The 18,214-nt window shown below is 41.1% G+C and overlaps 1 protein-coding gene across 3 annotated transcripts in view; it reads right to left on the bottom strand.

Moving 5' to 3' along the window:
• The window catches only part of CCDC149 (coiled-coil domain containing 149), a 66,006-nt gene that overhangs the window by 18,497 nt on the left and 29,295 nt on the right, over window positions 1-18,214 (bottom strand). For all 3 annotated transcript variants that reach the window (XM_073342374.1, XM_073342376.1, XM_073342377.1), the window contains 5 exons: window positions 13,857-13,973; window positions 11,922-12,094; window positions 9,269-9,341; window positions 7,821-7,905; window positions 6,400-6,544 (listed from right to left, as the gene is read on the bottom strand). In XM_073342374.1, the coding sequence (XP_073198475.1) occupies window positions 6,400-6,544; window positions 7,821-7,905; window positions 9,269-9,341; window positions 11,922-12,094; window positions 13,857-13,973 (593 nt within the window). The remainder of the gene's footprint in view (window positions 1-6,399; window positions 6,545-7,820; window positions 7,906-9,268; window positions 9,342-11,921; window positions 12,095-13,856; window positions 13,974-18,214) is intronic.

Raw genomic sequence — 18,214 nt, 5'->3', positions numbered from 1 at the left:
TCTCTCAAATAATTCTAATAGATTGGTGAGGCATGATTTCCCTTTACATAAAGCCATGCTGACTCTTCCCCAACAAATTGTGTTCATATATGTGTCTGATAATTCTGTTGTTTACTTTATTTTCAACCAGTTTGCCTGGTACTGAAGTTAGGCTTACTAGCCTGTAATTGTTAGGATTGCCTCTGGAGACTTTTTAAAAAACTGGTGTCTCATTAGCTATCCTCCAGTCATCTATCATAGAAGAGGATTTAAGTGATAGGTTACATACCATAGTAAATAGCTCTCTAATTTTATATTTGAATTCCATTAGAACTTTTGGGTGCATATCATCTGGCCCTGGTGACTTATTACTGTTTAATTTATCAATTTGCTCCAAAACATGCTGTACTGACACCTCAGTCTAGGACAGTTCCTCAGGTTTGTCACTTAAAGAATGGCTCAGGTGTGGGAATCTCCCTCACATCCTGTGCAATGAAGACTGATGCAAAGAATTCATTTAGCTTCTTTGCAATGGCCTCGTCTTCCTTGAGTGCTCCTTTGATTGTCCAGTGGACCCACTGATAGTTTAGCAGGCTTCCTATTTGATATATATATTTTTTTTTGCTGTTTTTTTATTTTTTGCTAGCTACTCTTCATATTCTTTCTTGGCCTGCCTCATAATATGTTTACACTTGACTTGCCAGATTTTATGCTCCTTTCTATTTTCCTCAGTTGAACTGGACTTCCAATTTTTAAAGGATGTCTTTTTGTCTCTAACCACTTTTATTCTGTGTGGCCATCGTGGCATTTTTGGGGGTCTCAATTTTTTTTAATTTGGGGTATACATTTGATTTGACCCTCTATTATGGTGTTTTTAAAACGTTTCCCAGCAGCTTGCAGGCATTTCACTCGTGACTATTCCTTTTAGTTTTTGTTTAACTAGCTTCCTCATTTTTTGTGTCGTTCCCCTTTTAGAAGTTAAACTCTTTTGTGGTGGGCTTGGTTTTCCCCCCTAAAAAGGATGTTAAACTTAATTACATTATGGTTGTTATTACTGAGCGGTTCAGCTACATCCATCTCTTGGACCACATCTTGTGCTCCCTTTGTCAGTTCCAGGATCAGCTACTCCAAGAAGCAGTCACTAAAAGTGTCTGTCTGCATCCTGTCCTGAGGTGACATGTACCCAGTCAATAGGAGGATAGTTGAAATCCCACATTATTATTAATTTTTCCAGTTCTATAGACTTTCTATCCTCCTTGAGCATTTCACAATCACTATCACCATCCTTGGTCAGCTGGTCAGTAGTATATCCCTACTGCTATATTCTTATTATTCAAACCTGGAGTTTCAATCCCCAGGAGATTCTATGGTAGAGTTTGATTCAATTAAGATTTTTGTTATTTTAGACTCTGTTTTGCCACTAGTACAACCTACTCTGACATTCCTATATATTTTGTACCTTGGTATTATAGCATCCCACTGATTATCGTTCCACCAAGTTTCTCTGATGCCTCTTAGCTCAATAACCTCAATTAATACCAGGTACACAAGTTCACTCATCTTAGTATTTAGACTTCTAGCATTTGTACACAAGCACTTATAACATTTGTCAATATTTAGTTGTCTGCCTTCATGTGATGTAATTGAATGGGACTCTTTCATTTGACTGTTTCTCTTCAGTTCCTCTCTGTACTTTATTAACTTCTATCCTCTCCTCCTTACTACGCTACAGTGAATCCCTGTTAATAGAGCCTCTGCTAAGGGATGTCTCTGTCTGAACTGTGTTAGTCTGTATTCGCAAAAAGGAGTACTTGTGGCACCTTAGAGACTAACCAATTTATTTGAGCATAAGCTTTCGTGAGCTACAGCTCACTTCATCAGCTGTAGCTCACGAAAGCTTATGCTCAAATAAATTGGTTAGTCTCTAAGGTGCCACAAGTACTCCTTTTCTGTCTGAACTGTGTGTTCCTCCGCGCCTACTGGCTTTCCCCAGCCCTTAGTTTAAAAACTCCTCTACCACCTTTTTAATTTTACATGCCAGCAATCTGGTTCCATTTGGTTTAGGTGGAGCCCATCCTTCCTGTATAGGCTCCTCCTTTCCCAAAAGGTTCCCTAATTCCTAATAAACCTAAATCCCTTCTCTCTACACCATTGTCTCATCCACACATTGAGATCCTGCAGTTCTGCTTTACTGGTCTTGTGCATTTCAAAGAATGCTACCATGGAGGTGTTGGACTTTAACCTCTTACCTAGCATCTTAAATTTGGCCTCCAGAATCTCTCTCCTACCTTTCTCTATGTCATTGGTACCTTATCTAATTGAAAGCTATTAACCCCCCCGTGTTGCTGCTGCTGCTGTTAAACAAAAGTACACCATCACTGGTAAATTGAAAAATAATTGTGTCCTAGCCGTCAAACAATGAAGATGGGTTTGGACTTTGGGAATGGGTTAATTCATTGATGGGAGACAAATGAGTTGATACCCATTCAGGATAGTCTTTCCTACTCTATTTTTATTTATAATATGCGCATAGGAGTTGATCTTGTTGCCTTTGACAAAAAATGGATTAACCACAGTGTCAAGGTTCCTTCCTCACTCTGAACTCTAGGGTACAGATGTGGGGGGGGACCTGTATGAAAGACCCCCTAAGCTTATTCTTACCAACTTAGGTTAAATGCCACCGCCACCAAAGTGTTACACAAAGCACAGGGGAAGTGCCCACTTGGAAATGTCTCCCCCCCAAAATATCCCACCAAGCTCTACACTCCCTTTCCTGGGGAAGGCTTGATAAAAATCCTCACCAATTTGCGTAGGTGAACACAGACCCAAACCCTTGGATCTTAAGAACAATGAAAAAAAAACAATCAGGTTCTTAAAAGAGAATTTTAATTAAAGAAAAAGTGTAAGAATCACCTCTGTAAAATCAGGATGGTAAAAACCTTACAGGGTAATCAGATTCAAAACAGAGAATCCCTCTAGGCAAAACCTTAAGTTACAAAAAGGCACAAAAACAGGAATATACATTCCATTCAGCACAACTTATTTTATCAGCCATTTAAACAAAACCGAATCCAACGCATATCTAACTAGATTGCTTACTAACTCTTTACAGGAGTTCTGACCTGCATTCCTGCTCTGGTCCCAGCAAAAGCATCACACAGACAGAGAGAGCCTTTGTTTCCTCCCCTCCAGCTTTGAAAGTATCTTGCTTCTTCATTGGTCATTTTGGTCAGGTGCCAGCGAGGTTATCTTAGCTTCTTAACCGTTTACAGGTGAAAGGGTTTTTCCTCTGGCCAGGAGAGATTTAAATGTGTTTACCCTTCCCTTTATATTTATGACAAGCAGAAACAGCAGCAAAGCTCACAGCCCTGTTCAGAGTGCAGTAAAAGACAACTCTGTGTTCCAAATGATGCTTTCGTGTGCTGCTTCCAACTGTGGTGTGTATATCCCACTGCAAACACTTTAAATCCCTATTGTACCAACATGTGTTTGGCCAGTCACTTAAAAAACACTGACTCCACCTGGCTGGAGTGTGGGGAAGTGGGTCTGTTACCACATCCCCATCTCTGTACTAATAATCACTAATCCATCTCCGCTTTCCTTCCTAACAAAGATAGAGCCATTTTAATCCACAATATTTTAAAAGAACGCCTTCTAGTGAGACAGGTTAGCAACTGATGTCTACAATTCTTATTCATGAGCACTCAGTATAGTTGCAAAGACTGATTAGTGAAGGCAATATTAAATAGTCTATTTTCATTTATTTCCCATTTGGTGGTAATAATAAGATCCACCATTTCTGTAGGTTCAAATTGTTCTCCCTGCGTTGTGCTCCCTCTGCTGGTCTGCTGCAAGTTAATGGAACACATTCTGGGAACCATTCTCGAGGGACGTTGTCTAAGTAGATGGAGCACAAAGTAGTAAATAAATTCAGGGGTTAACAAGCACCATATGTTAAAGAGTCATCACTGGTTAAAAAGAAAGGAGAAAACTGATAGGAAAATAAATTGCATCTCTGAACTTCTAAGAGGGTTCTGCAAACAAACAGGCAGTTAAAAACACCTAATGTGATTTCACAGATTCTTCTGTGCAGCAAGGTCTATGCATAAGGGAGGCCAAGGGCAAGAAGAAAGGAACAGAAGCATGAAGAAAGGAGATCCTTCTACCTTTTTGAGCCAGGTCATCTTTCCTCCCATTACAATCCCTTCCCTCTCCAGCTTCCCCTCCCAGCCTGCTCTCTAAGTCACCCTCCTTACATCGCCAACCTTGAGTAGGGAGGAATTTTGCATGAGACCCCTGTCAATTTCACCTCTGCAGCTCCGGTCTCAAATTAAAAAAAAAAAAAAAAAAAAACACCAACGAACCTCCCCTTCTCCCCTTCCCTGTGCATCCTTTCCCACCCTATCAAAACCCCATGGTGAGTCCACATCTCATCACCAGTTTGGTTTGCCTCCCTATTTTCGGATATCTTCTGCCTTTACCGCTAGTAGTTCACACCCTCAACATTTTATATGGGTTTTTAAAGGTTTGTTTTAGATGTCTGAAGCAACAAGGCTTCCTTCACTTCCCTTGGGAGTCTAGTCCATAGCTTAATACGTCTCAGTCAGGATGTTTTTCTGGTAAGCTTTCCTCTTTGTTTCATCCTGTTGCTTCATGCAGTATCCAAAATAAATTCCTATCCCTCCTTGCTGTATGTGGCTTCCAAATATCCATAGGTTGCTCTGACTAATTGTGCTTACCGTAGCTATGCTAGATATTTAAATCTTGTTTGGTTGTAAAAGTTTCTTTGCCTGGCCAACTGTCCTTGCTGCTCTGCTATGAACTCACTCCAGTTTATCAGTTGGTCTTTCATGGAGGCACCCAGAACTGAATGCAATATTTTACGTACAGGTGTGGTCACAACAGAGCTGGAGAGAGAGAGGGATATGCCTGTGTGCATATATGTAGCCCAAAGTTGCAATGGCCCTTTTTGTGTCACACTGCAGCGCAAAAATCACATGCAATCCACCATCCAATGCCATCACTAAATATCTTGCAACTTTACTGCTTTTCAGGTTTGTGCCTCATTCAGTATCTGTGCATCCAGATTATTTTCCACCGAAAGTATTCTTTGTTTCCACATGTTACTTTTCAGGCTACATTTCTAATTTCTATTGATCCCTTCTCTGGCCCTCATTAATATCTGTAACTCTTTCCACTTACCAAACTTTGGGAGGGTTATTTAAATTAGGATCTGGGGAAAACAGACGAATAGTGAGGGACAATCACGTCTAACTAAGAGTTAAACAAAGGCAACTATCTGGTAGTGAAAAACTACACCTGGTGCTGCCATGTCCATGCTGCTATTTTTAGTATAATTAGTTAGAGCAGACCTAGCACGAGTCTGTCTACCCAGACTGGGAGACATGCTCTGAGCTCTAGGGAGACACACTCTTAATGCCTAGATAGAATGCAAAGTTTACAGACAAGAACAGGTCAACTATAATGCAGTTGAATGACAAAGAACCATGACATAATAGGTCTAGACTGAAGCATGGTGGAATGATGGAAGTCATTGAGACAGCTAGGTTGGAAGGTGTCTGAATTTCTCCTCAGATTCCCTGGTACTAATGTGATGTTAGCCACTCTTCAGCTCAACAGACCCTTACTTCATCCAAAGCTTTTAAGTATGCCTACAGACTGTTCCTCCGTTTTTGTTGCCACTTCCAAGAATTATACTATGGATTCTGCTTAAGTATTAGAGTTATCAATTTTCAAAATGAATCATCTATCCTAGTGCAATCCAGTTTCCTTTAGTATTTCGTCTTCCTTTCATGAAAGATATCTGCCTGTTTGTGACATCTGGTCCTGATGTGCCTTTGAGAAGCCTGAATTACCTCTGATTACCACTAGTGAGTCAGTGCTGCTAAAAGGCTAAACACAATCAAGAAATGCTTCCTTTCTAGTTCCCACTTTCTCGTGTTGCATAAGGACACAGTCCAATGTCTTAAACTGTGTCAAAAGACAGTTATATATTCTCAAGCTGGCTGCTATAGAAAATCCTGAAGTATGTGAGATAGCAAGATTAGATTAGACGAGGTAGGATAGGTAAGATTACTGTCCAACATAAATAATTTATTAAATCACAAAACAGAATAGGAATCATACAGTAGTGTTACAATCCAACAGTTTATGCCTCAAAAAAACCAGTGTTCAAGTTGCTATATTAGGAATTGTCATGGCTGTGGCTAAGCAACTGCTATTCCAAACCTATGACAATGACATTTCACAGAAGAGGAGTACAAGATACCTGACCTTCCTTCCCTTTCCTGTTTTTAAGTTCCTATTTTCTATACAAGAGCTCAAACATCAAATGCTAGTTTAAAAAGTGTTTTGAACACCTGTGTTGATTTCCCCCAAATTCCAAGTCATACTACTTACTTGTTGGTTTGCCTTTGGTGTTGTATGACCATGTTTTTCTCATGGATAGTCTCCAGCAAGGCAGTAGCCAAAGATTTGAGATCTGAAATGGACTGCGGCGTGGCTGGTAGGCTACAACCATGGTCCTCTGATAACAACTCTTGGACTAAAATGTTAAAACAAAAATGAATCTTACCTTTATGTGGACAGAAATGTGACACAAGTAGGTAGTCAGACTTACAAAGCAAATCCCCCTTTGTTTAATTACTTAGCTGAATGTAGATTCATTCCAACCAACGAGCAAAACAAACCCAGACATATAATACTCAGTCATAAAAAATGGTGGCTGTTTAAGCTGATCATTGTTCTGCAGCAATTGCCAGCACAAACATAGGGAGACCCATTTTCTGCTTAGCTAATATTTCTTTTGGAAAGAACAGATTTCCATTCAGTTGGAAAGAGCCTCATTTTTCTAACCTATGATCTCCTGCCACTGGCAGAACAGGAATATTTTTCTTCAGTCCAACTGAAAAACCAAGCCCACAAAGAAGGCTTCATGTTTAGAACTATTGATTCCCTAAGGTTGTTCAAGATTGATGTGATGGAGTTGTCACACATCAGCCAAGAAGAACCTTCTTCTGCAGTAAGGAAGCCTGCGAACTCATTAACCTTGCTCAGCAAGTCCACTTGCATCATCACATTTGGTCATCTGCTGTGGCTAGAAACTACACAAATGTATGGAGAAGAGGACATAAACGGAGCAGTCAGTGCTGGCGAACTTCTTGAGTTTCAACCTGTCATGACAAGTACTGCTGGTTTGGTATGTGCCTGTGTGCATGGAGAGAGGGCGAGGATCACGGTGCAGGAGACAAGATTTGCCAGGGGAAAAAAAAAGGTTACTTTTTCTTATCCTATTCTCATCTTTTCTGATCCTTAGCCTTTGTTCAGGGTTTGTGTGGGGGAAAACATGTGGGATGAGGCGATTGCTCTGTTGGTCTCTTCCTGAAGGAAACCTCAGAACTCCTCCCACAAGGGAGAAGCAAGCCACAGTAGCTCCCAAGTGCAGGAGTGGAACTTGGACTTAAACTGCCCCACCTTCCTTAACATGCCTTCTCTGTACTACTGCTAAAACAGAGCATCAAGGTTGGCATTGTTAGCAGAGAAAAGAGGTGACACAAGAAGAGACTCATCTGGGTCAGAGTTATATTGGGCCTTGAAGGCAAGGCGAAGAAGTTCAAGCTTGACGTAGTGAACAGGTGGAAGCAAAGGAGGGGAATTTACACGGTCAGACTGACAGGAAAAGGAAGGTAGGTTTAGCAGCTTTATTCTAGATTGGCTGGCAGGTTGAGAGATGATTAGGAAGAAAGTGATGTGAGAAAAACTTCAGTTCATACTGAAGAAAGAATGAGGTACTGTACTACCACGTTCCATCTATGCAGTACCTTGCTTTGCAGAAAGGACTCCAGTCAGTGCACTGCTGCCCGATCTACTGTGAATCTTTGAATTTTTCCGTCTCTCTAGAGCATTCTAAGGAAACAAAAACATTTATTTTTCAGACACATTAGCCTAAGTAAGCATTTTCATTAGAGTAAGGGATCTGAGGGTGGGGATATTAATCCTGGAGTTTCTCTTCTAGGGCATGAGTCTATACCTACACTGTTGGTTGGATGAGTGGGGCTCCTTCTGAAGTATTGGATATACTAGCCAAGAGAGCCTTTGGGACCCTAAAGAATCTATGCACCTCATCACCATCCCCCTTTACTCTTCTTTCTATTCCCCTCCCCCCCCACACCACCACTTGGGTTTTTAAAACTTTCCTATTTCTGGAAAAAGTTGAATACATTTGTAAATGCAGAAACACTCCATGGGGAATAGCAGCCTGGGATAAAATTCTGACCTTCCAGAAAGTTTCTCTTGGACATGCTTAAAGAGGGAAAAGAAAAGAGCACTAAAACTCTCTTTAAGGTCCTTTCAGCAGAAAATGCTGGCTTTTACGAAGAGTTCAAAGCAAAATCATGATTCTCACTAAAGCTGAGCCCTAGTTATTCCCAAAGAACTGTCCTTCAGAAATCAGATACACACACACCTGCTTTGTGACCTCAGTTTCTCATACCTGTGCCTGGGATGGGGATGGCAGTGCTTTGGAGGAATTTTGCTCTTCACTAGAATAGCAGGGAATGCTGTGACTGCTTAACAGTGATTAAGGAATTAAGAAGCATCACCTATAGGCTTAACGTCTCATGCAGAAAAATGGAGGATGTGTTTTTTGATTGAAGTTGGAGCAGAGGGTTAGAGGAAGAATACTCAGATAACTAGATTTAGTCCAGAAGATATATTCTGCAAAAGAACACATACAGCCTATCCCAAAAGTGGAGGTATAAGGAAGATATATCAATCATTAAAATTTGCCAATCAACAGTACTGGTGTTGGGAAACATGGAGATAAAAGAACAGCTGCATGATAATAAATGTCCTAACACTTTGTAGAAACACAAGAGCATTAATTTTCTACGACCACCAATCTTCCACTTAGTGACAAGCTGGAACATCACCACATTCTAACCCCAACTAGGAGCAATTTTTCCTAGATCTTGAGAGAACACATTCACTTTCTAGATATTTCTAGCAGGTATTTCTTTATGCTATAAAACAGCTGAGAAGTCTATAGGGAAGACTGGGGATGTAAACAAAATACATAAAGGTACTAAAATTATCTAGTTGTCTTAAACTACAAGTAAGAGGAAGTGGTAATTGCACCTGGAATTTTAACTCCTAAGGTGCTACAGATCCAAACAATTTTACACTTTTTAAAATGCGTATAAACAAATGAAAAAAAGTAAACTCTATAAATAGAGGAGCGCTGCATAACGATATGCTGGGAGAACTCTACCTTGTACTTAGCAATATTAGATTTAAGAAGGTTGACCTCCTCTTGAAGTTGCTTTAATCTCTCTTGAAGGTATCTGGAAAATACATAATATATATCATTAGACTCCTGTATATGGTGTTTCTTTTGTATTAAACACTGGCAATGTATTAGTCATTGCATAGCACAAGGCACAAACGGAGCCACTGCCAAGACGTTTCACAAGAGGGGGCTTCTACAGTTATGTCTTCACTGGAGAATTCACCTAGCACTGGTGGAGCATCCCCAATGCAAAGCCCTACCCATGCATTCACATATGATGCTGTATTAGCCCACGTGCTGATTCTTTGTGGTACATTATACTGGTTTGCTCTACAAATTCATTCACAGGATGCTCACACTCTCTCACTTGGCATGAAGTTGTCATCTGTGGCAGTGCCATGAGAACAATACTTTTATGTTCTGAACTTCCAAGTGGAGACATCTGTTGAAATGCTGTGCAAGTGAAGCAGACATGGAGCAGGCAAATATGGGGTTAAAATGCTGAGACAGTGTAAGTGACTTCCAATGCAGAAGGAAAGATCAAACAAAGTACAGCCCAGGTGCAGTCGTGGAACAGCATCAGAAGACTAACAGCAGCCAGGCTGGATTACCCTGCATTCTCACTGCAAAGTAGACAGGTTGCCAGCCCAGGCTGAAGCTACACCAAAGTTCAAGACTATACCCTCAACTGTGTCTACTAGCCTGGGTTTAAAGCACCCTCAATCACAGATTAGAGATCAGGGCAACATCTGGGCTAAAGCCTGAGTTAATTCTTCAGGGAAGACATACTTGACTTCAGAAGTCATTTCCCCACCTTTGGCCCCTTAAGTCTGGATGTGTATACCGTAAAACCTCAGAGTTATGAACAGCAGAGTTATGACCTGACAAGTCAACCACACACCTCATTCGAACCGGAAGTATGTAATCAGGCAGCAGCAGAGAAATAGGAAAAAAAAGCAAATATAGTGCAGTACTGTGTTAAACGTAACCTACTAAAAAATAAAGGGAAAGCAGCATTTTTGTTCTGCATAGTAAAGCGTCAAAGCTGTATTAAGTCAATGTTCAGTTGTAAACTTTTGAAAGAACAACCATAACATTTTGTTCAGAATTATGAACATTTCAGAACAACTCAAACAACAGTGTCTGTAACTCTGAAATTCTAGGTAATTAAATGTTATGGACATACTGCAAAGCCTCTTCAGAGCCCTCTCTTCTAGTGTCCTAGCAGAGAGCCCAAATCATATAGTAACTGCACTTCCCCTTTCCAAAGCAGTGACAGAGAATAAATGGACTTGCCTACAAGGGCAAATTTACCAGCATAATTATATTGGCAAATTTTCCCATAAAAAGACAAGCCCTTTCTGTGGTCAAAGCTGGATGCAGAACCATGTATCCATGTGCTCAGGCCCCTCATTTACAAGCTCAAGACTCTGTTTGGTCTCAGTATTCAGTGCAGGATGTCTGAAGGGTAAAAATATGGCTACTTCTGAAATTGTCTTTGATGCTGTGCCATAAACCGATTGAAAGAATATGAACCATTCCCTCCTTCCTCATCCCCACACACTGCAAAGCATCACTCCCACCATTTCAGCTGAGCAAAATCCAAATAAGCTGCCTGCCATTGTGAATTCTGACTGCTTGTTCATGATATAGATGGAATGAAAACAAATGTGAAACTGAACAAGTACAAAGCACAACACTTAAGAGTCCAAATCCATCAGTTTACATTCTTTGAAATATTTTCTTTAAAGCTGTGATGTGGCTGAGCTCCTGATGCAAGCACCAATTTCAGCAATTTGCTGCTTGTGTCACAGAGGCTAACTGGTGCTAATGGGCAAAGGGTTCATTTTTCTTTACAAGCAACTCCTTTCTCCAACCTGACAAACTCACTACACCTAACACACCACTTGCATGGTATTTATTCATGAAGTGTAGCATGTGATATAGTGATTGCATATATCACATGGTGGACAAAAACACTCTGCATCCATTCACTGAGCCGACAGCCTGTGGAACGGGGGTATTTCATGTAAGACTGGATCCTGGTTCCTAGGAAACCAGCCAGCTTTACAACAGAACTCTGGCAGGAGGGGAGAAACCTACTTTATTAGATAGGAAAGGTAACTATTAATAAGCATAGGCTCCCAAGCTCAAGTTTTATGATTTTGTTTTGTATTGAGACCATTTGCTTCCATCACTCTTGTTTCTAGTGAAATCTCTGTTCTTTCTTAAATAAACCTTTTGTTTTACTATAAGTGCTCACAAGTGCTGTGTGTTACACATGAGCAGCAATTTAAGAAAAAACCTGAAACTGAGTACACTACTCGCTGGGGAATGGATGATCTCGGATTTCTGTGAGTAGCCAGTGTCGGGGCTGGATATCACAAGGGAATGCTTCAAGGGGTCTGGGGTGCCCCTCTTGTTAATCTGCAAGGCAAAGCCACAACTGGCACAGCTCAAGGAGAGTGCTTGAGTGGCTGACAGGCTGGGGGTGTTAAGGCACTAACACCCAACTACCTCAGACAAAGCTACCTCACGCTGGAGGTGGGGGTAACAAGGTGACTCAGTCCTTGAACCATGTGAACCATCACACTGTACATACTGAAGAAGCACTGCAGACTTCCTATACACTCACCTGTTTTCCATACACAGGGCATCTACATCAATGATGCGATTTTCATGTCCTCCCAGAATGTGATTAAGCTCTTGGTTGAGTCGGTCTGCTTTATCTTGATAAGAAGAGCGTTCTTCCTTTACATCCTGTAGCTCATCCAATGCGGCTTGAAGATCATGTTCCAGAGTCTCAATCTGAGAAGAAATCAAAGCTATTGTTATTCTGCAGAATTTACTGAAGAAGGAATCATATCCAGACACAGAACAGTAGCAAGTACTTCGCTTCTGAAGAAGGTCAGATTTAGAAGGCCAATTAGTAGATTTTTGATAATCCATAAAAGCATACTAAAAGGCAGCATATGAAGACTGAATCAAACCCCCAGATTCAAACATCCTTAAAACTTTGGAGGAGTTTAGTTTCAATCTTTGTGGATCACTACATCTCTACTCAAGCTACCTGAATATATTGGGAAAGAAATTAGAATTCACCCTGACCAAGCAATATTTTAATTTATGATGCTCCCTATAATTGTTGTCAGTAATATCACTGAAGACACCACTGTAAGAAAAGTTGAGATGCATAACTTTGCTGCAAAATTTCTTTAGCTTCTGACTCTAAAATTCATATAGCTACAGTTTTTTCTGCACCGCTATTTCCTCCCTTTTAAAATGAGAGCCAAAAAAAGGAAATAAAGATTGCATTTGTTGTTCTCCTCTTTTGACCATGCATACACAATTTTGTTTTAAAAGTATCGTTTACTCTGTTTTTCTCTATTTCATTAAAACTAATGTTAAAACAAAGTTCAGCAATTAAAACTGAACTAGCTTGCAAAATATTTAAAAACCATTTGGAATACAAAAGCAAAGGAAGACCTTATTCACACTAAGGTCGGAATTAGGTCAGCAACAAGTGGTTCCTAGCATGGTTATAACTTGGTATCGAGGGACTAAAGAGCTAGCATTTGGGTATAGAGTAGGTCTGGGCTAGCGTAGGGTGTGAGGCAAAAACTAGATAAGGCTCTCTTGTGAGATCAGTTGTTCTTAGAAATTACAGTTCCATCTGAAGGGGGGGGGTGTCGGGGCTTGGTGGTTTTGGATTGGACTGGATCCAAGATTGTAATGACAGGTTTAGCTCCTGGGATTAGAATTTAAAACCCAGCAGCCTTCACAATTAAAAGGGTTTCATATTCAAGGTTCAAGTTTTGACCCATTTCTAATTATAAGAAAACAACCAGTCTACATAGGGTAGAAAAACTGTTCTAACACCTGTCCTTAAAATTCAGTTGTTTCTACTGAAATGTGTTCAGGGCTTTGAAGTTCTGCCTTCAGTACACGAAGCAGGAGTAAACCAGATGAGTACTGGGATGAGAGATACCAACTGCCAGTGGACATCTAGGTGAAGACACCATGAAGTCTTAGTGATTCAGTACACAGTGAGTACTAAGTGCAGTGTTAAAGAGCACTTTCCTGATGAAAGGCACAAGGGATTTCGGAAAAGACATCAATCAGAAGTCTTACCCAATTGTGGAAATTAAAGAACGCACTTTAACATGTTAATCTGTCCCCTGGCTAAATTTCAGTTTGGGCATCTCGTATCATGTCAACATATGTGCCTCTGACATTTCTGGTTAAATATGGGATTCTTCACTGACAATCCTAAACTATTGCTATGTGCTATTCAACAGCTGTCACATTCCACCTCTTGAGGTGGATGAATTTCTGAGATGAAGCAACTTCATCTCCAGTGGTGCATACCTTGTAAATGCATAAAGTGCTCTGCATGCTCTTTACACATACGTTCAATAAATACTACCAGAGTATAAACTTCCTTGCCACCAACACCACTATCTGCATTGCAAACCAGGAAACAACTATTACATCACAGCAGAGGCATAATTTACTTGTTCTTTTGCCAGCAGTGAAAACAATCTCTCACTGAATGCCCATTAGTTATTACTTGTTCTCGTGCTTTCTCCAGCTGCTGAACAAGGTCTTCACGCTCGTGTGCTGCAAAGTGGCGTGCCCCAACTTCTTCATCTCCAAGTCTTTGTTTTGCTATTGTCATTCTAAGGAGCTGCAAGAAATGTCAAGACTTCATAAACCACAGAACACAGATTGAACACTTGAGAGAATATTAGCAGAGTATATTGTATCACTAGATATGGAATGTTATCAGAGAGCCTTTCCAGACTCTCACAAATCTGAACCAGAGATATTTTACGAGAGATCACTTTTGTGCCTATGAGCCCTATCCCATTCTCATTCAAATTGATGGGTGTTTGGCCAGTGACTTCAAAGAGCCAGATTAGGCCCTCAAGCAGTAATTTAAGAATTTTACATATGGGCATATGTTTAAAGTGAGCATGGACATACGATCCATCCTCATTCTCCAGAAAAGACAAGGTTTTGAATTTTAAAAATTATTTACTACCAGAAATAATATCTTGCTTTTATATCAGGCTTTTCACCCCTATATCTGAAAGCTGTTTGCAAAGGACAATAACTATTATCCTAATTTTACAGATTAGGAAACATGGCACAGAGAAGTCAAGTGACTTGCCCAGCACCACACATGCACCTCCTAAACTAAATCCAGTTGCAACCTTTGTGCAGAATTAGCACGAAGATTAAAAGAACGGGGCTATTTTTACATGAACATGAAAACAAATGTTTCTGAAATATCTATTAACATATAATGATAGTGGAAGATGTTAAAAATATTTAGTTAAAATGCAAAACAAAATCTTCAGCATCTTTCATGGCTAGTAAACATTTTTTAAACAAAGCCTGACCTGAATTAACAAAACCATTTTCAATACTACTGTTAAACAGAGGCTACTCTGAGGATTAGGTTTCAAGGATTAAAAGGGGTAAAATAAACAGCCTACAGAGTGCATAGGCTAAAGAACATGCATCATTTAGAATTGTTTATACTTTGCACAGTTCAGAAAAAGTGCTACATCCCAGTAGCCCAATTTGTGGGATTTCCATAGAGGCTTGAGAAATCTGCAGTGAGAATTCCCATGACTTCCCTCCCATTTTTCAGTGGCACAAAGGAATTAATGTGCACCATTATATTTCAGAGTTAGCAAATCAATCTTCTGAAACAGAAGACTGTATATTCCATTTATTTTAGGTATTTAGAGGATGCCAGTCACCACAGTTCCTATGTGCTAGTTAAAATCCTACTGATGCAAAGCAGACCATCAAAAACAGGTTCTTCTCCACTTCAGCCCATTTAGTCCACACAAGTGCTGCTACTATAGCTTCTTCTGATAAGCTCTAAAGGGAGACTTACAGCTCCTGAGTGAAGTAATGGTCCACAGGCTGCCTTATTTTTGACAAACTGCATTTCCCCCTTCCCACAGAAAGAGTGTGGATTATATTGTAAGGAGCACACACTGAATTGTTTCTGGAAAATATACCAGTGGCTAATTTAAAAAAAAAAATATTTTTAAACCAAGCAGGTTTAGGAATGGGGCCAGAGCTTTCGTCTGATCATACAGATGTGAAAGGGGAAAAACACATAGTGCTAATAGCCAAACTGTATTACAGCATCTCACTTTGCGACTGGTTAGAAAAGTAAATTGAAATAAGGATCAGAAGGCTCAGAAAATGGGAGCAGGGAACCTTCTCCCCCCTCAATGCAAGTAAGAGCTTAGGTTCTCTCCAATGCGCACACAGCTCTAGATAGGGAGAGCTTGGTTAATGCCATTCAACCATGCTCGTTCCATACCCCAAGAAGGGGCTGGGGTAGAATATGCAACAGCCTGTGGTGCTGGGACAATTTGTACAGTGGGGGTTCTGAGAGCCATTGAAGCAAACTGTAAACGCTGTATATGATGGAAACCACTTCAAACCAGGCGGTGCTGTCACATCCCCAGCACCCTCGATTACAGCCTTGAGTAAATACTACTTGCAGGAATAAGGGTTGCAAGGCCCAAAGCTTGTTCCAGTCAAATCACAGTTCTTTATTTACTGATGAAGTGTGTGGGGGTGGGGGGAATCCAAACACAAATCCAACATCTTATTCCTAAATGACAGGTCACTTCAGGCATTCGGCAACTCAGGCAGCAGGTGCGGCTGAGCAGGTCTAGCCCTCCAGGTCTGCACCCTGCACATCTGCTGATGATACACCACCTGCTGTAAAGATTTTCCCCTTTGTAGCGCTTGGAACGTCAGCATTTTCATGCTGTGCCAGGGGCAAACGCAGGGGCGGGGGGGAGAAAGAAGGGTTTAGTCTGTATTTTAGCCTTTTATTATAAAGTTTGTACTCCGTCCCTCTGGGCACTGTATTTTTATTGAACTATCATTCAGAATTCATCCAGGATAGAACCACTCAGCTTCATTTTGTTGCCCTATTCCTCAGAATAGATTAATACAAATAGAGGACCCCTCAGGACTCCAAAAATCTTTCCAGCACAGTAGATTTTGAAGTGAAGTGCACTTTAAACAGAGGCAGCGGTTCCGGAGAGGCTCAGCATACACTAAACAAACAGGCTTTCACCAAACAAAGCAGGGTGCAGCATGCCATTATTTAGCATCACTCTCTACTGTGCTAGGCGCAGGCAAAAATGATAAAATCAAAATTTATTTTAACCCAACAATTTTGGTTAAAATAAACAGAGCGAGATACCTCCATCAGACCTCGCTGTTCGAGGTGCTGAACAGACACGAGGGGAAAAGCGAGTTCTGCACAGCAGGCAGTAGTCGCAGTTAACACAAGCATGTTAATCTGGCAGAGCCTTCTAGGCATCGTGGCTAAGGCTGTGAGTCTTTCATGGAGGTCACAGATTCCGTGGCTTTCTAGGACCTCTGTGACTTCTTCAGTTGCAGCAGCTGACCCCAGGGCTGCCCGAGCAGCTGGGTTGGCCCTGGGGCCGTCCTGCTCCGGAGGCCACAGGCACTGGTCTTGGACACTGCCCCAGGGAAGTGGTCCAGGAGCAGTGGTGGCAGGGCCCCAGGCCAGGCCCCCCCACCCCAGGAGCAGCAGTGGGGCCAAGGGCAGCCCCCTAGGGAGGAGGAGTGGCAGGACCCCAGGCCAGCCCATCCCACCATCCCAGGAGTGGCAGTGGCTGCTGGAGCGCCCCCTATCCCTGCAGTACCTAAGATTTAGTTAGGGGTACATTTTGTAAAAGTCACGGAGAGGTCACTGCCCGCGACTTTTTGGTTATTGCCTGTGACCTCTCCGTACCTTTTACTAAAAATACCTATGACTAAATCATAGCCTTAATCATGGCATAAGTGAGTCTTTAGAGGGGATTTGGACCTACTGCAAGAGACATATGCATGTGTTTAACTTTATGCACTGTGAGTAATCCCATCAATCTGGCTGACACATGGAGTAGACTCATTAGCCACCAATGGGACAAATAAAAAAGTGTAATATTAAGCATATTATGTAAATATTTGCAGGGTCGGAGCCACAGCAATGCCATTGTCACCCCTAAATAAGTTTCAACTTTGAATCTGTTACCTCTGTGGTATTTTATTTACTAAATGTACTGCACCCTGGCTAAAAACTATTCCCTTCCCCCTCTCCCTCCCCCCCCTCCCCAGATTCATAGGTCCTGCTAGGAGCACAATGTGCACAATGAGCAATTGCCATGGAAAATGAAGAGTACAGTGATACTTCTTTCACAGCATGTACATATGCATTTTGGGAGCATTATTTTGGATCCTCTTTTGGTTCATTAGGGATGGGAGACACTAGTGACATATTAAATTTTGTTAACTTAAACACTCTTAGGTTCCAAAGGTAGGCTGAAGTTGTGAACTGAATACAGGGATACTGTACTGCACTATTGTTTTATCTGATCATACAGAATTTATCTCAAAATACTAACCAGAAAGTTAAATATATAACTAGATTACTCGTGGCCACACACATATATACAATATGAAGGTACAGTAATTCTTTTTAACTCACCTTCTCCATGAAGAGCACCAACCTTAACCCATAGCAGTGAAATGCTGTCTCCAGCCCATTACGTTGATGAAATGTTACACTGGCACTTCTGGGTATCCCAGTGCACTTTTGTGTACTTTGCATAACCATAAAACAACTTGAGACAGTGACCTTGAGTGCCTATGTTGCTTATAGAGGACCAAGTGCACTGTTAGTGCCAAATAATAACACGATTTCTTAGTATAATAATTACACTTATCACATAGCTAGTTTCTACAGCAATTCGATTCACACATTTGATACATGCTACAGGTGTCCACCCCCACCTAGCAGGCTTTAGCTGTCATGCTTCTGGTTCAGCTGGTTAGGCAAAGTTGCCAGACCGACTAGCTTACCACTATACTCCA

The sequence above is a fragment of the Lepidochelys kempii genome, chromosome 4 (assembly GCF_965140265.1).
Source record: "Lepidochelys kempii isolate rLepKem1 chromosome 4, rLepKem1.hap2, whole genome shotgun sequence".
NCBI classification, from domain to species: Eukaryota; Metazoa; Chordata; order Testudines; family Cheloniidae; genus Lepidochelys; species Lepidochelys kempii.
The sequence above is the reverse complement of the archived record's forward strand: the minus strand, read 5'-3'. Positions and strand labels throughout refer to the sequence as shown.